The sequence below is a fragment of the Gymnoscopelus microlampas genome (assembly GCF_963454915.1).
Source record: "Gymnoscopelus microlampas genome assembly, chromosome: 2".
NCBI classification, from domain to species: domain Eukaryota; kingdom Metazoa; phylum Chordata; class Actinopteri; order Myctophiformes; family Myctophidae; genus Gymnoscopelus; species Gymnoscopelus microlampas.
This window is the reverse complement of record NC_139939.1, coordinates 21,423,910-21,439,853: the sequence shown is the minus strand read 5'-3', so window position 1 is coordinate 21,439,853 and position 15,944 is coordinate 21,423,910. Positions and strand designations below refer to the sequence as shown.

Below are 15,944 nucleotides of genomic sequence, written 5' to 3'. Positions count from 1 at the left end.
GGCGATTTAGAGGGCTTTACGTAAACCATTAAGCAAAAGAAACAGATTATAAAATGACATTTGAATACAATAAAAAATAAAACAGGAAACAGGATAAAATCACAGTGCACAATTACAATGCCGCAGCATACGGAAAGGTATTTAGCTTTGAACTGCGAGTTGTAGCAGAGCTGCAGTTCTCTGGGAGTGATATGATCCACTTGGTATAATGAGGACTCGAGCAAACAACTGCAGTCGTCTGATCAATTGTTTTAGGGAAACCTGTGTGGAGGAAATATGGTAGAATGACACCTTATAGTGTTATTGTGTTGTTCACCGTTGTCCTTAAGGATGCAAAGATGCTATTTGTCCTTCTCCTTGTGAAAAAATGCCCCAGCAGTCTGAATATTCCAAGATCCAAGTATTTATTGTTATGGTTACAGCGTGGCTCAGTAGCACGGGCATCTCTTATGTGTATAAATATCCTTTGAACATTTTAGAAAAATCTTGAAAGTGTTTATCTGTCAGATAATCAGGCTACTCTTCTATCTCTGGCACAAAACATTTTCAGAAGGGGGTCCGTGGCCAAATGTATATTAATTTGGATTTGCTTTTTTTCTGCAACAATGTATCAATTAGAATGTAAATAAAGCGAGTGATAGGTTACAGTAAACTTAAAAACAAAAAAATGTCAATGCTATATAGCAGCAATCATGGAATGTCCCTTGTCCAATTAAATTACTAGACTGGAACTAACTGTTGTGTAAATGCAGTTGACATAAAGCCAGGCTGTAGGTTATTGGATCTTGTCCCATTCTGCTTCTGTTTGTTGGCTAATACTGAGCAGAAGGCCTACCAACCACAATCCTTATCTGTCTCCTCCTAGAAATAGTCTTGACTGATAAGGAGGAGTCTATGGGTCAAATTCAAAACTTTATCCCTATCCTCCTGACCACTTCCTCCATTTACATTTTCGCAGATTGCAAGAGTTGTTGTTTACGACGATTTGGTTGAAGTTCAGATAAGGTGGCTGGAAAACGGTGTCTGTTTTTGTGTCTGTTTATTTTCCTGTGTGTGTGTGTGTGTGTGTGTGTGTGTGTGTGTGTGTGTGTGTGTGTGTGTGTGTGTGTGTGTGTGTGTGTGTGTGTGTGTGTGTGTGTGTGTGTGTGTGTGTGTGTGTGTGTGTGTGTGTGTGTGTGTGTGTGTGTGTGTGTGTGTGTGTGCGCGCGCATGCGTATTTTATACTTAGTCGTATGACAATGCCATGAGTGTCAAAAGTTGCGAAAATAGGTATTCTACAAGCTCACAACGTGGCGCGATGTAGCACTTTGTGATCTTGCAGATCAGCTATTTTCCCTATTCCCGAAAGATATGGAAAAATCGTATTGAGAATTTCACCTATAATGACATGCCTGTGTCTTGTCTGTGGCTTTTATAAATGTTTTTATAAGAGCTTCTTGTGACAAAATAATAACTATTTTGGATCCATTGGAACACAGATTCCTTTTCCATTTCCTGAAAAGTGACGGTATTGGACATACAGGGTTTCCACCAAACAGCAGGGATTTGTGACAGTGTGTAGATGTGTATCTGGGTGTATGTGGGTCATTATTGTTGTGGCTTTGTCTACATGCTTCCTTTAGGAAGTGATGTAATATACACAGGAAAACTGACAAAGTTTTTCCCTGCCTTTGGACATGAGTTGGACAAGAACCGTATCACCGCCGCTGTCCCAGTCTCCATTTCATTCTCTGTCCCTCCATTTCTTCTCATGACCTTTTCTTCTTTGATATGACGTACTGATCAACCCGTTTGTCTCCCTTCCCAGCTGATTGACACGTTTGCGTCGGAGTTAGGAGAGCTGGAGCAGGAGATGGTACAGACGTCCCCTGTGGAGGATAAAGAGCCTATGGTCCTGCGAGGGTGAGAACCTTTTACACACGATTATGATTGAGTTCCTTACTGAAAACAAAGACAAAACGTATTGCATGGCTTTGTTGAAATGTTGATTCTGTTTGGTCAATCATGGCATTCTGCAGCAGTCTGATATTTATGAAGTATGTAGGGCTTAAGTAGTTAATACAGTGGTGACGGGTAGTTTGTTTTCTTCGTTTTCCGGTGTAAAGCATCCTTGGGTATCTTGTAACGCTCTATATACATTAAATTAATAATTATTACTATTACTAGTGTTGTTAAATCGTTTACAAGTATGTATTTGTAGTCATTTATATCACAGTCTTTTCTCTGTGCGGGAGAGCATGCATGCTCTACACATTTCCACCAGCAGATGGGGACAGTTTTCCACTCTTTCTCATTACCATTCTGTCTTTCACCCTCCTTTTCTTTCTTTCTCTCTCTCTCTCTCTCTCTCTCTCTCTCTCTCTCTCTCTCTCTCTCTCTCTCTCTCTCTCTCTCTCTCTCTCAGTCTGGAGGGTGAGGTCAGTGGCGTGTACCTGCAGTCCCCGCATTGTGGCGGGGCAGGAGGTGAAAGGGATTCTGGGTATGACTCCCTGCGCAGGAGGATGAGCGTGCTGGACAGGCTGACACAGACCCACGCAGTGTGGCTGCTGCTGCCGCTCAGTGAGGAGGAGGCCCAGCGCATACTGCTACGACAGCCACCAGGGGTGAGGGGACACTATAACTCACTGCTTATCAAACCTTTTTTAATATCAAGAACCCCCTTAACGCTCGGGTAAAGTGCCTGCCCACCACCACCATGGAGTCTAGGGGTTCAAATCCACCGCGGTGCATCCGGCTTTGTCAAGCGTCTATATCAGTGGTTCTCAACCTTTTCAGGCCACGACCCCCCAAATGATAATAATGATAATAATAATTTGAACTGGCGACCCTCCAAAATAATCATATTTGAACTGGGGACCCTCCAAAATAATCATATTTGAACTGGGGACCCTCCAAAATAATCATATTTGAGTTGAGGCATGACATTTAGTTTGACTCGGTTCCACAAGTAAATATTGTGAAAATAGCTGATCTACAAGTGGATTAACTATTTTCACAACATTTGCCTCTTTCTTATATTATTTGACAATTTGGCCAATGTTTGACCAGTTTTTATAGTATAGTTTGTTGACTACTTTTGATGCTGCATTTTTCATTTCATTTCTTTCTTTTTTATACCTTATACACATAAGGTATTCAAATTTTAATTCAATTGTCACTTCACTGTCACCCCCCCAAAATCATGTGGAGACCCCCCTGGGGGTCCAGACCCACAGGTTGAGAACCACAGGTCTATATGAACATAACTGGCCTGTGTTCGGGGGAGGGAAGTCGGGCGGGGAGGATGAGATTTATCACTACACGTAGTCCACGTACTCCCAACGGGCTGGGGTGGAACCTGTCAGCAGGGAGTGTTGGGCGGGAGGAGTAGGACAGAGTCTCTACGTCCTCCCGGTGGGGGCTCCTCACTGGTCAGTAGTCAGTAGGATACAACAGCAGTGACAACACGCATAAATGTGTGTGGGGAGGGATTAATTGGCATAACGACAAAATTGGGGAGAAAAAGGGGTAAAAAAAGGAGAACAAAAGGACCCCATAACTCTGATAGTTACAGAACTACTGTATATATCGACCCATATATTGGTCTTTGAATGTGTTTGGTAATTACAGATACCAAAATTGGTATCTGTAATTATGCAGCCGATGTGTCCCGATTTCAACCACTTTCAACCTTGCGTCCAAAACACATCAAGTATAGTTTTGGGAGGCAACCCACAGTGCTTAGAGCCTCCTAGTGTCGCCAACACCTGCTGCAACATCTCACCAGCCACCCTAAGCCCCCAAGAGACAGTGGGGGCAGTAGCATGCCACTTGGACACAGGCCGGGGTCTGATCATCCTCGGTCGGGTCGCCTGGAGGAGGGTATCTGTTGCAAGACCTGAAACACCCAGTGACTCCAGGAAACAACACTGATGATGTGTCCAAGCTTGTGCATCAGTAGATGTTTTATTAACTAAATATATGATGTATCTCTTGTCTATGGGGTTAGTCATTTTTGAACAGCTGAGTATCTGCTATATTTACGGCGTGGCTCTGCAAAAGGCTAGCTGTCTGTGTGTGTGTGTGTGTGTGTGTGTGTGTGTGTGTGTGTGTGTGTGTGACGACTGTCACATCATAAATGACTGATGTCACAGGCTCCGTTTCTATGTGGGTACTGAGATCCACATACATTCTTGTTTTTTGTTTTGAGACTACCAATTTGTTTGTATCACTGATTGGGCCTTTAACTTATTGATTTGACTGTTCTTACTACCAACTGACTGTAATATGCCAAGCATTATAAGTTGAGCCCTGTAAAGGAAGTGTGCAACTGCTGTTTGTGTCCACCAGAGGGTGATGAAAATGGCAAATCCAGACACCCCATGTGGCTCAACTAAATTGATGAACACCTGTTGTTTGCCTTGTTAACTTTTAATGCTAACAGACCACAAAAAACAGTGGTATCATATAGCATAACTAGTGACTTATCCTGCAAGTCCCCAAATGAACGTTGGGTTATACTCGTTTATTATTTGTATAGTGTTACTTACTATATCTTACTTCCTAAATAATCTAGTATAGTATTGTCAATTTCCAGTGAAATAGCCAAATACTTAAATAAAGTCATATTACCAAGTTACGGGTAAAGTCAACACCGCCATGGCGAGTGATTCACGTTGTTTTGGGGTGTGAACTCATAGCACTGCAAGGGACTTGCAGATAAAAGTGTCATACCCACACAACATGAGTCACTTTCATTGTGGTGAATCCTATCCCGCTGATTTCTCCTGCACAGGTGTTCCTGGTGAGGAAATCGGCAACTCTGCAGAGAAAAGTCCTGTCTGTTCGTGTGAATGAACATGAGTCAGAATGTCCTATCAGTCATTTTCCTGTCAAAGAGAGCCAGTACAGTGAGTACCACACCACACATCACTGACAGTCTGTATTAAAAGTGACGCTCATATGTTTTGATACCAGGCCGACAAATTCTGTCTGACTCACATCTGTAACACCACATGTACGGTACGCACTGTAGACAGCAAGCTTCCTCTCAACACAACAGATTGATGTAGTGTTTCCCAAACATAGGAAAAATGGGTCGAGCTACTTTCACCGATTTGAAATAGGGCTTATCTGATTCATTCATAATGCATTTTTGTAAGTTTGGGTTCAAACACCAAATTTGTCTTTTGGGTCTCGAGCTGAGAAGGTTTGGGAAACCCTGACTTAAACTTTAAGTCAGTGTTTCCCAAACCTTTTCAGTTCGTTTAAGCTCCTTTAAGACTTAAAGGACCATACCGGTGGTCTGGCATTTGTAGCCCTTAGACTATGACTCACGGTATAGACTTCACTTTGCTGCCAACCATTTTCCAAAGCATAGCACTTGTTTGCTTGTCGAGGAGGCCATTGGGCGCCATTCAGTTCGGTACGGTATGAAAATCAACTTGCAGAGACTTGCAACTTGCTTGGGATGCATGTAGGTAATCCAACCAAGCTTATATTATTAACTAAAACTAAACTAAAAACTAAAACTAGGTGTGGGGTGTAAAAAAACAACATTTGAATTAACTGGAATCAAAATAAAAAACTTGACAAAACTAGGTAAAGACTCTTTATAATGTAATAGGTGCATTTCGACCAGTATTCTTTACAATCCTTCCTATTTACCTAATTGTATGTTATTAGCATCTTGTCTTGTGGTTGTATTCGCATAAAATAACGTGTGTCACTATCACTATTTTCTTTCACCATTAACCTTTATACTGAGGTGGAGTTATTGGGTATAGAGGTTTCGGCATCCATATTGAATGAATAATAGAACAGTGGTAGTGCCAGAGTGATGACATACCAGCTGTGGATTTTCCACACTTGGAATTACAAAACACAGGGGAGGGGAGGGGAGGGCCTGTGGTTTGGCCTTCAGATCTGGGTCAGCAGTAGTCCTGCTGGCCTCATGAGCACAACCATTGTTGTGTTAACAAGACCAGTGGTCCTCAACCCTTTTCATTTCAAGGACCCCCAGGTTGCAACGAATTAGGCCACAGACCCTCCATTTGATATGATTCTTATCTCTGGGACCCCAATCTACACCGTAAAATCCTCAGTGTTAATTTAACTGTCCCTGTTAAGAATGTTGCTTTTTGTTTGTTTGCTTTTAATACCAACAGTCAATGTTGGACCACTCAGTTTGTATTGTCTGTTGAAACTATGCTATCAGGTGCAGTAGGTGTGTAAGCATCTGTGAGAGAAAGGTCCAGAGTTGGAACTGTGTAGTTAGATAGACCTTTAGAGTTTTGAGATTGAACCGTGTGTCTGTCACATCTGCCTGCAGCCTTTTCTCTGGAGGGATCAGGAATCAGCTTTGCAGACCTCTTTCGCCTGGTGGCCTTCTACTGTATTAGCAGGTAATACCACAAATCTCCCTTTCTTTTCCTTCTCTCCCTCTCTCGCTCTCTCTCCGTTCTCTCTCCCCCTCTCTGCTGAAATTCCTCTGCGATGAGCCAGGCGCGCTGAGGATGGAAACGCCACCGATGGAAATAATGTTTGTCGACTAAGCAGTAATCTGTCCGTGCCAAAATGCTCTCACTTCTTGTTTTAGCTTGTGGCAGATTGGCAGATAGAACACAGACAGAGGGGCTAAAAACCACAGACAGGGGAAACAGGAAATAGAGGAAACTTGTACCACAAACAGTATTGCCCCACTACAGCATAACCTAGTTTCGATCCGAGAGGGGTACCCCCCCTACCCCCCAAAGTAACATTTTGTCTACAAATGCCAGGTGTGTGTAACATGTTAATTCATGTTTGGTTAAGCGGCTTACTACCACAGGTTCCTGGCTGTGGGTTTAGGGTGAAAAGCATATCGTCGCTGTCGGGTGGAAACCTTGTATGTCCAAAACTGTTCATTTTTTTTGTTTGTTTTTTAAACATACAAAATAGTGGAAATAGCCGATCTACAAGCTCACAACGCGTCGCATCGTGACGCGTTGTGAGCTTGTAGATCTGCTATTTTCACTACTTTTGTGTGACACTCTTGTATGATAAGGGCATTAGTTTACGAAAAAACATGGAGATACAAGGTTTCTGCCTGACAGCGACTATGGTGATTGTGGGTTTCTCAGTGTGTTTGTCTTTGTTTCTAATATTTCACTATGTTTATAGTGACACGTGAACACTTTCACTTCTGTGTGCCAGGACATTTTGTTATGCCAACCAAACACACGCCATCATCACTTTTATGGTTTGGCAGCCGAATGAAGATCATTATACTGTATATATACTGTCACATGAGGACAACTCGTGAACAACTTTGATTCTGGGCCATCCATCTCTGACCACAACACCTTGAATATGACCATAATATTTAATTCGGTCAAACTAAATGATTAAAAGCACAGTGATCAGGTTTAATGAAGATATAACCCAACTCTGCTCGCCACAGAAGGTGAATAGACGGTATATTACCAGCAGAGTCTTCATTTTGACCACTACAGTAAACAATGCTGTTTGGTGATCTAGGTGTGCACTGCGCTGACTGCCAGATAGCTGATCGCAGGAATTCCAGGGGAGCCTGTGTACAGGTTGCTAGGCGCACACAGCAAAGGTAGCCAGGTTTGTACAGGATTTTCAGGGACACACACTGGGGTTAGCCAGATTATCATTCATTGTGCCATGCAGGGTGTCCAGGGACACACTGTGGGGGTTGCCAGGTGCACACTAATGCCCAGAACCGCACCAGTAGGAAGGGAGGTCTGTTGCCTCCCACAATTTCCAAACGCTTCCGTCATACAGTCTGGACCATGGAAGCGCTGAAAACTATCTAGGGGTAAAGCGGATGTCCCACCTCCTCCCTGCTTCCGTTTCGTCTGTAAATCAAATTATTCGAAGCATATATAGCGTGCTGCTTAGCAGAAATGAAAATGAAAACATTATGTTAAACTTTTAACCCATTCAATCCGGGAACGCATCTCATTTTAGAGGGCCGCGCAATGAGCTTGTAGATCTGCTATTTTTTTTTTTTTTTTTAAATGTGTGCAAATCTTTGAATATATATATTTGTAAAGCGAACATTTGTAACTGTCAAATGTCTTCATTTTTCTGAAAAACTATTGTTGCTATATCAGTGGTGCTCAACCTTTTTCTTGTCAAGGACCCCCCAAAAGTATGTTTTTGGCCGCCGACCCCCATCAAAATATGTTGTTCCAGGACCCCCCCCCAGAAGCAAAGATTTTAGTAAAAAAAAAAATATATATATATATATATATATATATATATATATGTGTAGATTTGCACAAATGTTCAAGATTTTTCAAAAAATTGCTCGTAGCGTGGCACTGTGTGCCCTGAAGAAAATTTGGCAAACTAAACCTTCTAAATCCTCGAAAAATGTATGTTGCTATATATATAGCCCCATGTACACAAGTACATTTTATGAACAGGCTAAGAATACGGTCAGTAAGGCCCCATATAGACCTTTCTGCCCAGTGTCTCAAGTGTTGCCTCTTCTCACAAAATGCTGAATATTTAGTATGTTAATGTATTAATGCATTAATAATATATTGTGACATGCATTGCTGAGGTCATACACTGAGTGGCATTTGTGCACATTGCTAAAAGTTAGCTATCGATCACAAACCACTAATTGGAGCTACAAAGCGTAAACTTAAAAAGATGATTCAGAGCGTGTGATTTTGATTGAATGCGAAGCATATGTCATTTTTCCTGTCTTTTCCCAACCCAAAATTATCAGCATTTTGTAAATCCTGTAAGAGGTGCTAACCATTCATTATATAAATGTGATATTACATTGGTCTCCTATACATGTGAATAGACAGGCAGTTGTTTGGAGTATACATTCAGTGTATGCAAAGGCTGGTTATGAGTGTGGCACCAGCGTGAATTTGCATGTTGGAGGGAGATGACGGTGTAGGGCCCATGGACTCGAGAGAAATGCTGCTTAATGGTGGTGATTCCTGAGACCTTAACGAACACCACTGTATCCACTACAGTGAAGACCTGACAGCTAGGATCAAGCAGCATGGTGCTACTGTGCACTTCCTTTCGAAAGAGAAACGTCCAAAACATTTCAGCTATCAACCTTTGCCCTTTCAATTTAAAAGAAAAAGATCTGTGTGCCCTCTGAGATTTTAAAAAGATGCCTGGTATGAGAAAGCTAAAAAAAACATAAAATGGACTTAAAAAAACAACATCGCTACAGAGAAGAGGTTCTCTGCCTCTGCCTTTTAATATGTCATCATCTTTTCATATTGATATTTTGTTTTCTCTCCACTCAGGGATGTCCTCCCCTTCACACTCAAACTCCCAGAAGCCATTGCATCTGCCAAGACTCAGAAGGAGCTGGAGGAGGTGGCTCAGCTTGGGGCAGGTAAGCCCGATTTATACTTTTATACCCCAAAAATAGCCTACAAGCTCACAACACGTCGCGGATGAGACACGTCATGAGCTTGTAGGTGTGCTATTTTCTGCGCACGACACCGACATACGTATGACGGAGCATAACTTAAGCATTAGTCTTCTTTATTACTTTTATAAGGCAGAATGGACAGAAAGATAACAGAGGCCCAGCTAGAGCTTTTCTATTGCCTTCTCGGGGGATTCACAGAAGGTTTTAGTCACTGTGTGTGATGTTATTCTAGTCTCAGCTGCTGTGAGTCAGCTTCCTATACAAGCTTTGTGCATAGCTCTGTATGCTTTTAGTGGAGGGAGTGGCAACTGAAAGACAAGGCAGCATGCTAACAACACATACTACTAGGGCCGCAACTATCCATTCATTTTCGTATAGCGATTTTTCTCAATCAATCAATAACTTTTCTGATTAATCGAATAATCAAGAAACGTTTTTTTTAATACTGTATCAATGAATCGATGCCCAAAAAGTTTTTCTAATCGACTAAATCGATTCGAAAAAAGAGTGATTAACCACTTAATCCCTGTTTTATTTAGTCGTACAACTTCTCGCAAAAAGAAAAAAATCTATTATTAATTGAATAATCAATACATTTGATCAATCAACTTTTGGACCCCTACATACTTCAGCACATTACTCCACACACAGTCATATTATGCCTGTGAGCACACATCAACACAGACACACACGTGCATAAACACAACAGGCTTCAACTGCTCTGAAATATGAGTTTGCGCGTGCGTGTGCGCTTGCATTCCTTCTTGTGAGTTTGTGTGGGTGTGGGGGCGGGTGTCAGCTTGCATGGTATGGTTCCTACGCCTCCTCTTGCACAGTTGTGCCTACATTACAAACAGAGAGGATTACGAGTTGAGAAATGCTCCTACTCAGAGTCAACTAGCTAACTGACACCGTCATATGGGGAAAGTCCCCATGGCCACTGGAAAGCTTCCATTTGAACACAAATATCAGACTAGCTCGGTCTGCTATGGCTACTCATTAATCTTTGGAGCACAAATACATGTATGATGTTTAGTTTTTCCGGCCAGATACAAAGTGCTATTGAAGTATGAATGCCATTATTGCCTTGCAATGCCCTGACTCTGGCCAGAGGGTATGGAGGAGGATATTGTGGTGGAGCCACCAGGATTTTATCTGAGGTCATTTCAGGGACAGCAGACTGACTTTGTTCCAAGTAAATCCAACTTGGTTAATCAGCAGTTTTATGATATAGAATATGAAAGCATCAAATATAGAAATCAGGATTTTGTCAATCATTGACTCTGTACTGGTGGAGTTAGCTAAGCTTTGTTCAGGTGCATCCATGCTAATGAAACAGGGCTATGTTATTCCTGTTCCTCAGCTCTGGAGACGGTTCCCGTTGCTCACGTGTGTCAGTCAGAATGCCGCAGTCAGCTTTCTGGTTGCCCTAGACACCGAGGTATTCTGAGACTTTGAAATGCTTTCACCAGCTGCACCCGACCGCTTTTTACGACCCCAGCAGTTGTTTGCCTTTACATTTTCAACCGAGCTGAGTGGGGCAGGCAGTGCACACGCATTTCAAAGTAGGCGCTTTTTGATGCCTGTCCCTCTTCATTTGATGAGATAACTCTTTGGTATTAATGTGTTATTGCAGGGTTACAGTAGTGTCTTTGTGTTCAAGTGGTCATCTAAGCTGCATGAGTTATCTCAGGGACCGGCTTGCCAAATGGTAGCGAACAATGGATCAATTCAACAGATATGCATGTCAGCCGGCTAAGAGACCCAAAACAGGAAGGACATTTTTGTTAGAGGACACACGGGGAGATGAGAGAAAAACAGCAAATAAAATAGGGGTGGAAGCAAGAACTTTGGAATCTCTTTTTATTACACTTTGAGAGTTGAATTGACACTCCGGGTTTTACTGTGTGGTGTAGCCATTCGGAATAAGAGGGGAGGAGACAACAGAGCAAGAAGGAGGAGTGGACAGGGATTGTGTTCTGTGGTGTGTTTAGCAACCTCCCACTATTTGATTAGCATGAGTGACTCCCTCTCTCTCTCTCTCTCTCTCTCTCTCTCTCTCTCTCTCTCTCTCTATGTATGTGTGTTCCTCTGGGTGTGTGTGTGTTGGCATTCAGTGACTCAGAGTTGAGAGACGCAGTGTCGAACTCACTACGCTTCTGCCACTATTGAGAAGCCAGACCAGTGTAGTATCGGTAGGAAAAGTTAGGAGAGAAAGGGAGAATAAGCTGCCTTGAGTCCGAAAACACTTAAGGGAAACAACAACACTGTACTAACGTAAGTGGATTATGGTCAATAATGCTGCCTTTTTCTCTGCCCATAATGAAATGTATTGTTTTCTACTCTTGAGCGTCACAGCCGTCTAGCAGTGTGTCGGGAAATAATGCTATTTTGGGCTTTCATTGAGGTTTAGGAGCATGTGTTCTTCATTTGACCGGATTTAAAGACTGCCTCTCTGGGTTATATGTGTTACTTATTTGTGTGTGTGTGTGTGTGTGTGTGTGTGTGTGTGTGTGTGTGTGTGTGTGTGTGTGTGTGTGTATTCCAGGTTTCTGGGACTCTGCCCTCAGCAGCCAGCAGCCCACCTCCCCCGCACCGTCTCGCCCTCTGAGTCGTACCCTCAGCCCCCAGCGCAGCCACAGGGACAGGGGAGCGGAGGGGACGGACTCAGGGACCCAGCAGTGGCAGATCGGGTCGCGCCACCACGACAGCGCACCCCCGACCCTGCGCTCACGCCCCACGACTCGTCCCAACAGGAGCCAGACCATCGGGGCGCTGTGTTTCGTGAACCCCCTCTTCCTGCAGACCCACCACCACCGCCAGCTTGACGGAGAAACGGCCCCTCCCCCTCCTCCTCCGTCACCCCCACGCGTGGCCGAGCTCGGCAGCAGCCCAGAGGACGATGACACGGACCGGTCGCCGGTGACGTCGTCCGTTCCCAGCGACCGGGAGGACCTGGACCGGCGCGCGCCGGACGAGACCGAGGCCAACGGCAAGTCGCGGCCCCCTCCCCCCCGCCCTCCACCGCCCCGCTCCATGCCCCCCCGCCGCCGCCCGGCCCCGCCACCGCCAGGCCCCGTGGCCAAACCCAAGAGCATGCCAGAGAACGCCGCACCGGCGGCTGCCACGCAACACCTGTCCCCTAGCCGGCGCCCAGCGCCCTCTCGCCCCTCCATGGGTGCCAAGCAAAGCAGCAGCAGCAGCCCTTCCAAGAAGGCCAGCGCGCCCATCCCCGTGCCCTCCTCCAGCGCGCCTCCTCCCCGCCCCAAGAAGCCCGACCTGGAGGCACACCGCTGCCACATCGCCCTGGACGACGAGACCATCGCCAAGGCCCTGTCCCGCGCCAAGCTGCCGGCGGGCCAGCCCGCACCCTCCTCCACGCCGCTGGAGAACGGCGCCGACGGCACCCCTCCGAGCCCGGCGACGCTGAAGGCCGCCAGGTGCGAGGGCGGGGGCCGGCAGAGACTCAGCGACATGAGCATGTCCACCTCCTCCTCCGACTCCCTGGACTTCTCCCAGTCGCCGGGCTTCTCCCTGGGCCTGCCCCCCAGCCCCGCCCAGCACCGCCGCAAGCGGCGGGACACGGCCGAGGACAGCAGCGAGGAGGAGGAGGAGGACGAGGAGGAGGAAGAGGAGGACTACGGCGTGAGCCTGGAGAACGACCTGGACACGGGGCTCCGGCCGCCCTTCAAATCCCGCAGGCGGAGGGTCGGGGGCGTGGGCCTGAGCGGGAGCTCGTTCATCCTCCCCCGGGCCCTCAAGGGCCACTTCCGCAAGGTGAGCGGCGTGTTCAGCTCGCTCATGACGCCGGAGAAGCGCGCGGTGAAGCGGATAACGGAACTGTCGAGGAATAAGAGCTCGTACTTCGGCTCCCTGGTCCAGGACTACGTCAGCTTCGTCCAGGAGAACCGCGGGTGTCACACGTCAGCGCTGGACCTCCTGCAGACTCTCAGGCAGTTCATGACCCAGATGAAGGCCTACCTGCGTCAGAGCTCGGAGCTGGACCCTCCCATCGAGTCGCTGATACCCGAGGACCAGATAGGTGAGTGACACACCTGACTGCTCATGTGACCGATTAGATTCAAACCGGAGCGTTTTCAAGGCCAACAGGTGAATTGCTCTAGTAGTGTAAGCACTTCACCGCTTTCAACTTGGCGTCCGTATCTTGGGCATGTTTTCAAACGTTATTTCTTTACTATTTTTGCAGTACAGTAGTTCATGTTTACGTATGTGTTAGCGTGTGTGTAAGCATGTCCCAATTTCCTTTAAGTCAGATCCCCCTGTTTCCATTTCATCACAATGGGAAGTGAAACTGCTGGGAGTTAAACATTGAAAGGAAGAAACAGCATGACTTCATTCATTGACAATTCTCTGTAAGTGCCAAGAGACCCTAGTATCTGTGCGACGCTTGCCAATTGCCATATTAGTCTGTTTTAATTCAAGTGTTAGGTTACAGAAATGCCAATGTCCACGAGTGACCCTATTCTATTCTAGGCCCCTTGCCTTTAATACCACATAAACCCTGGCGTCCCTATTTTGGAAATGTCATTATAGATGGCAATTGTCAAAAATAGCCTAGCCCTATGTGCTTTATAATTTAGACTCCATCGCACAGCGAAATGAGCAGATCTACAAGCCGATATACAAACAATATATTAACAAACAAGGTATGTTAATATACAAAGATCAGGCTTAAGTGCTTAAACTCACACCACAGCATCACACTTAAGAGTATTTGGAATGGCAGTAATGCTAATGACTCATGAATCATCCTATCACGTCTTCAGATGCTAAATATAAAAATGACCATAAGCATGGCTGCTGGAAAAGAGACAAGACTACCGGTTGGTGGTGGGACGCGCTCGGCTGAGGTCACGACCGATTGTGAAATAGCCTACTTCTTGCTGACTTAACCAGCTTCATCAACGAGGCGTTCCAACTGGATTATAGCGAGAGTGCTTGCATGAATATGCAACGCTGTCTTTGTGCTCGTCCCTCCTCCCTTGTTCTTTGTAAACAATAACAGCAAGGCCTTGTTCAGAGACAGAGAAGTGGCCCATTCTGCTTCTGCTGACTGAACCACAGAATACGCATATGCAGTCTGTAACACTCACACAAATATTCCCCTGGCTAAGGGGAAACGCGCACAAATATAAAGCTGCCCTATATAGCGGCTGCCCACTCAAAGTCTTTTCTCAGAATAGGAATGATATTACATGCTTAGAGAATGAGCTGTCCTTGAATAATCCAAGTGAGTATGTAAGTGAACCACTTGCAGGATAGAATCGTCATAACAGATAGATAGATATTGTCATTGTACAAAGCACAACACAACTTTGCTCTGCAGAAATCCACTCCAAATAGCAGCATAGATCAAAAGTATATTGTCTCTGTCGGGTGGAAACCTCATATGTCCAAAACTGTTACTTTTCAGGATTCAAATTCAAATGTATGAAAAGTAACAGATCTACAAGCTCAAACTGCGTCGCTTTGAGCTGCATTTCGAGCTTGTGTATCTGCTACTTTTGATACTTTTGTGTGACGCTGTAGTGTGATCAAGTATCGTTACTTTGCGAAAAACACCCAAAAAGTTAGAATATGGAGGTAAGAGGTTTCTGCCCGAGCGACAATATACAAAAAAAGGAAAAAGCTGGAAGAGTAGATAATAATAGAGCAGCTGTACTTTAGTGTTGTTTTGGGCTTTTTTTCTCTCTCAACTTTTTTGTTCTTTTCTTTTTGCATGCAGAGAGTTCAAACCCGGACAAAGAAGTGCAGACCCCGGGTCTGATGTCATGTTAACTCCCCTGCAATATGTTCAAAGGAAAATAGAAGTAGGACTCCCAGACAGAGTGTTTATGATGTGAGTGTAGTTACTTGGAGTAGAAACCTTCACAACTTAATGGGAAAGAGGAACTGTTTACACTTGAAAGCAGTTTTTTTTTTACGCTGGTTAAGACCACTTGAAAGAGTCCCTACTCTGGGGTGAACATTCGGTGAAAATGGCCGATCTACGAGCTCACACAATGGGTCGAGCTTGTAGATGAGCTATTTTCAGATAGCTAGATATTTGGTATAGAGAGGTTTAAGTAGTTAAAAGTTAGAAGAAGTTTGTAGTGTTTACAGAGGGTATAACAGAAAAATCCTGAAGCCGTACAGGTCCATGTTTACAACTCTCAGAGTTAAATTTAACAGTCAGAAGTGAAGAGGTTTTTTCCTTCAGGATGTGATCTTAAAGAGGCAGGACAAGCAGCGTTGCTAGACGGAAGAGTTGGAAAACTGTGGACACACCCTGACTTATGGTGGTGAACAGCTTACCAAGGGTAGTCAGTGTGAGCAGCAGAGAGGATGTGGATCAAAGCGTGAAGTCCTCGTTTGTAGGCTCGTAAATCAGGATTCAAGGCAGCCGGATGGCACAAAGTTCACGTGCGATGGCCGGAGGGAGGTGCACAAACTGCTGGATACATCCTATAGTTTACTTTCAGTCTGTGGATGTTTGTGTGGACGTTAAGCTATGTCGAACAATCTGTAATAATTCAGTGTA

The 15,944-nt window shown here is 44.9% G+C and overlaps 1 protein-coding gene across 4 annotated transcripts in view; it reads left to right on the top strand.

Moving 5' to 3' along the window:
• Nucleotides 1–15,944, top strand: part of LOC311063209 (ras and Rab interactor 2-like) — a 52,370-nt gene that overhangs the window by 23,882 nt on the left and 12,544 nt on the right. For all 4 annotated transcript variants that reach the window (XM_084082492.1, XM_084082494.1, XM_084082493.1 and 1 more), the window contains exons 3-8: nt 1,808–1,902; nt 2,405–2,603; nt 4,775–4,889; nt 6,311–6,383; nt 9,273–9,364; nt 11,952–13,445. In XM_084082492.1, the coding sequence (XP_083938618.1) occupies nt 1,808–1,902; nt 2,405–2,603; nt 4,775–4,889; nt 6,311–6,383; nt 9,273–9,364; nt 11,952–13,445 (2,068 nt within the window). The remainder of the gene's footprint in view (nt 1–1,807; nt 1,903–2,404; nt 2,604–4,774; nt 4,890–6,310; nt 6,384–9,272; nt 9,365–11,951; nt 13,446–15,944) is intronic.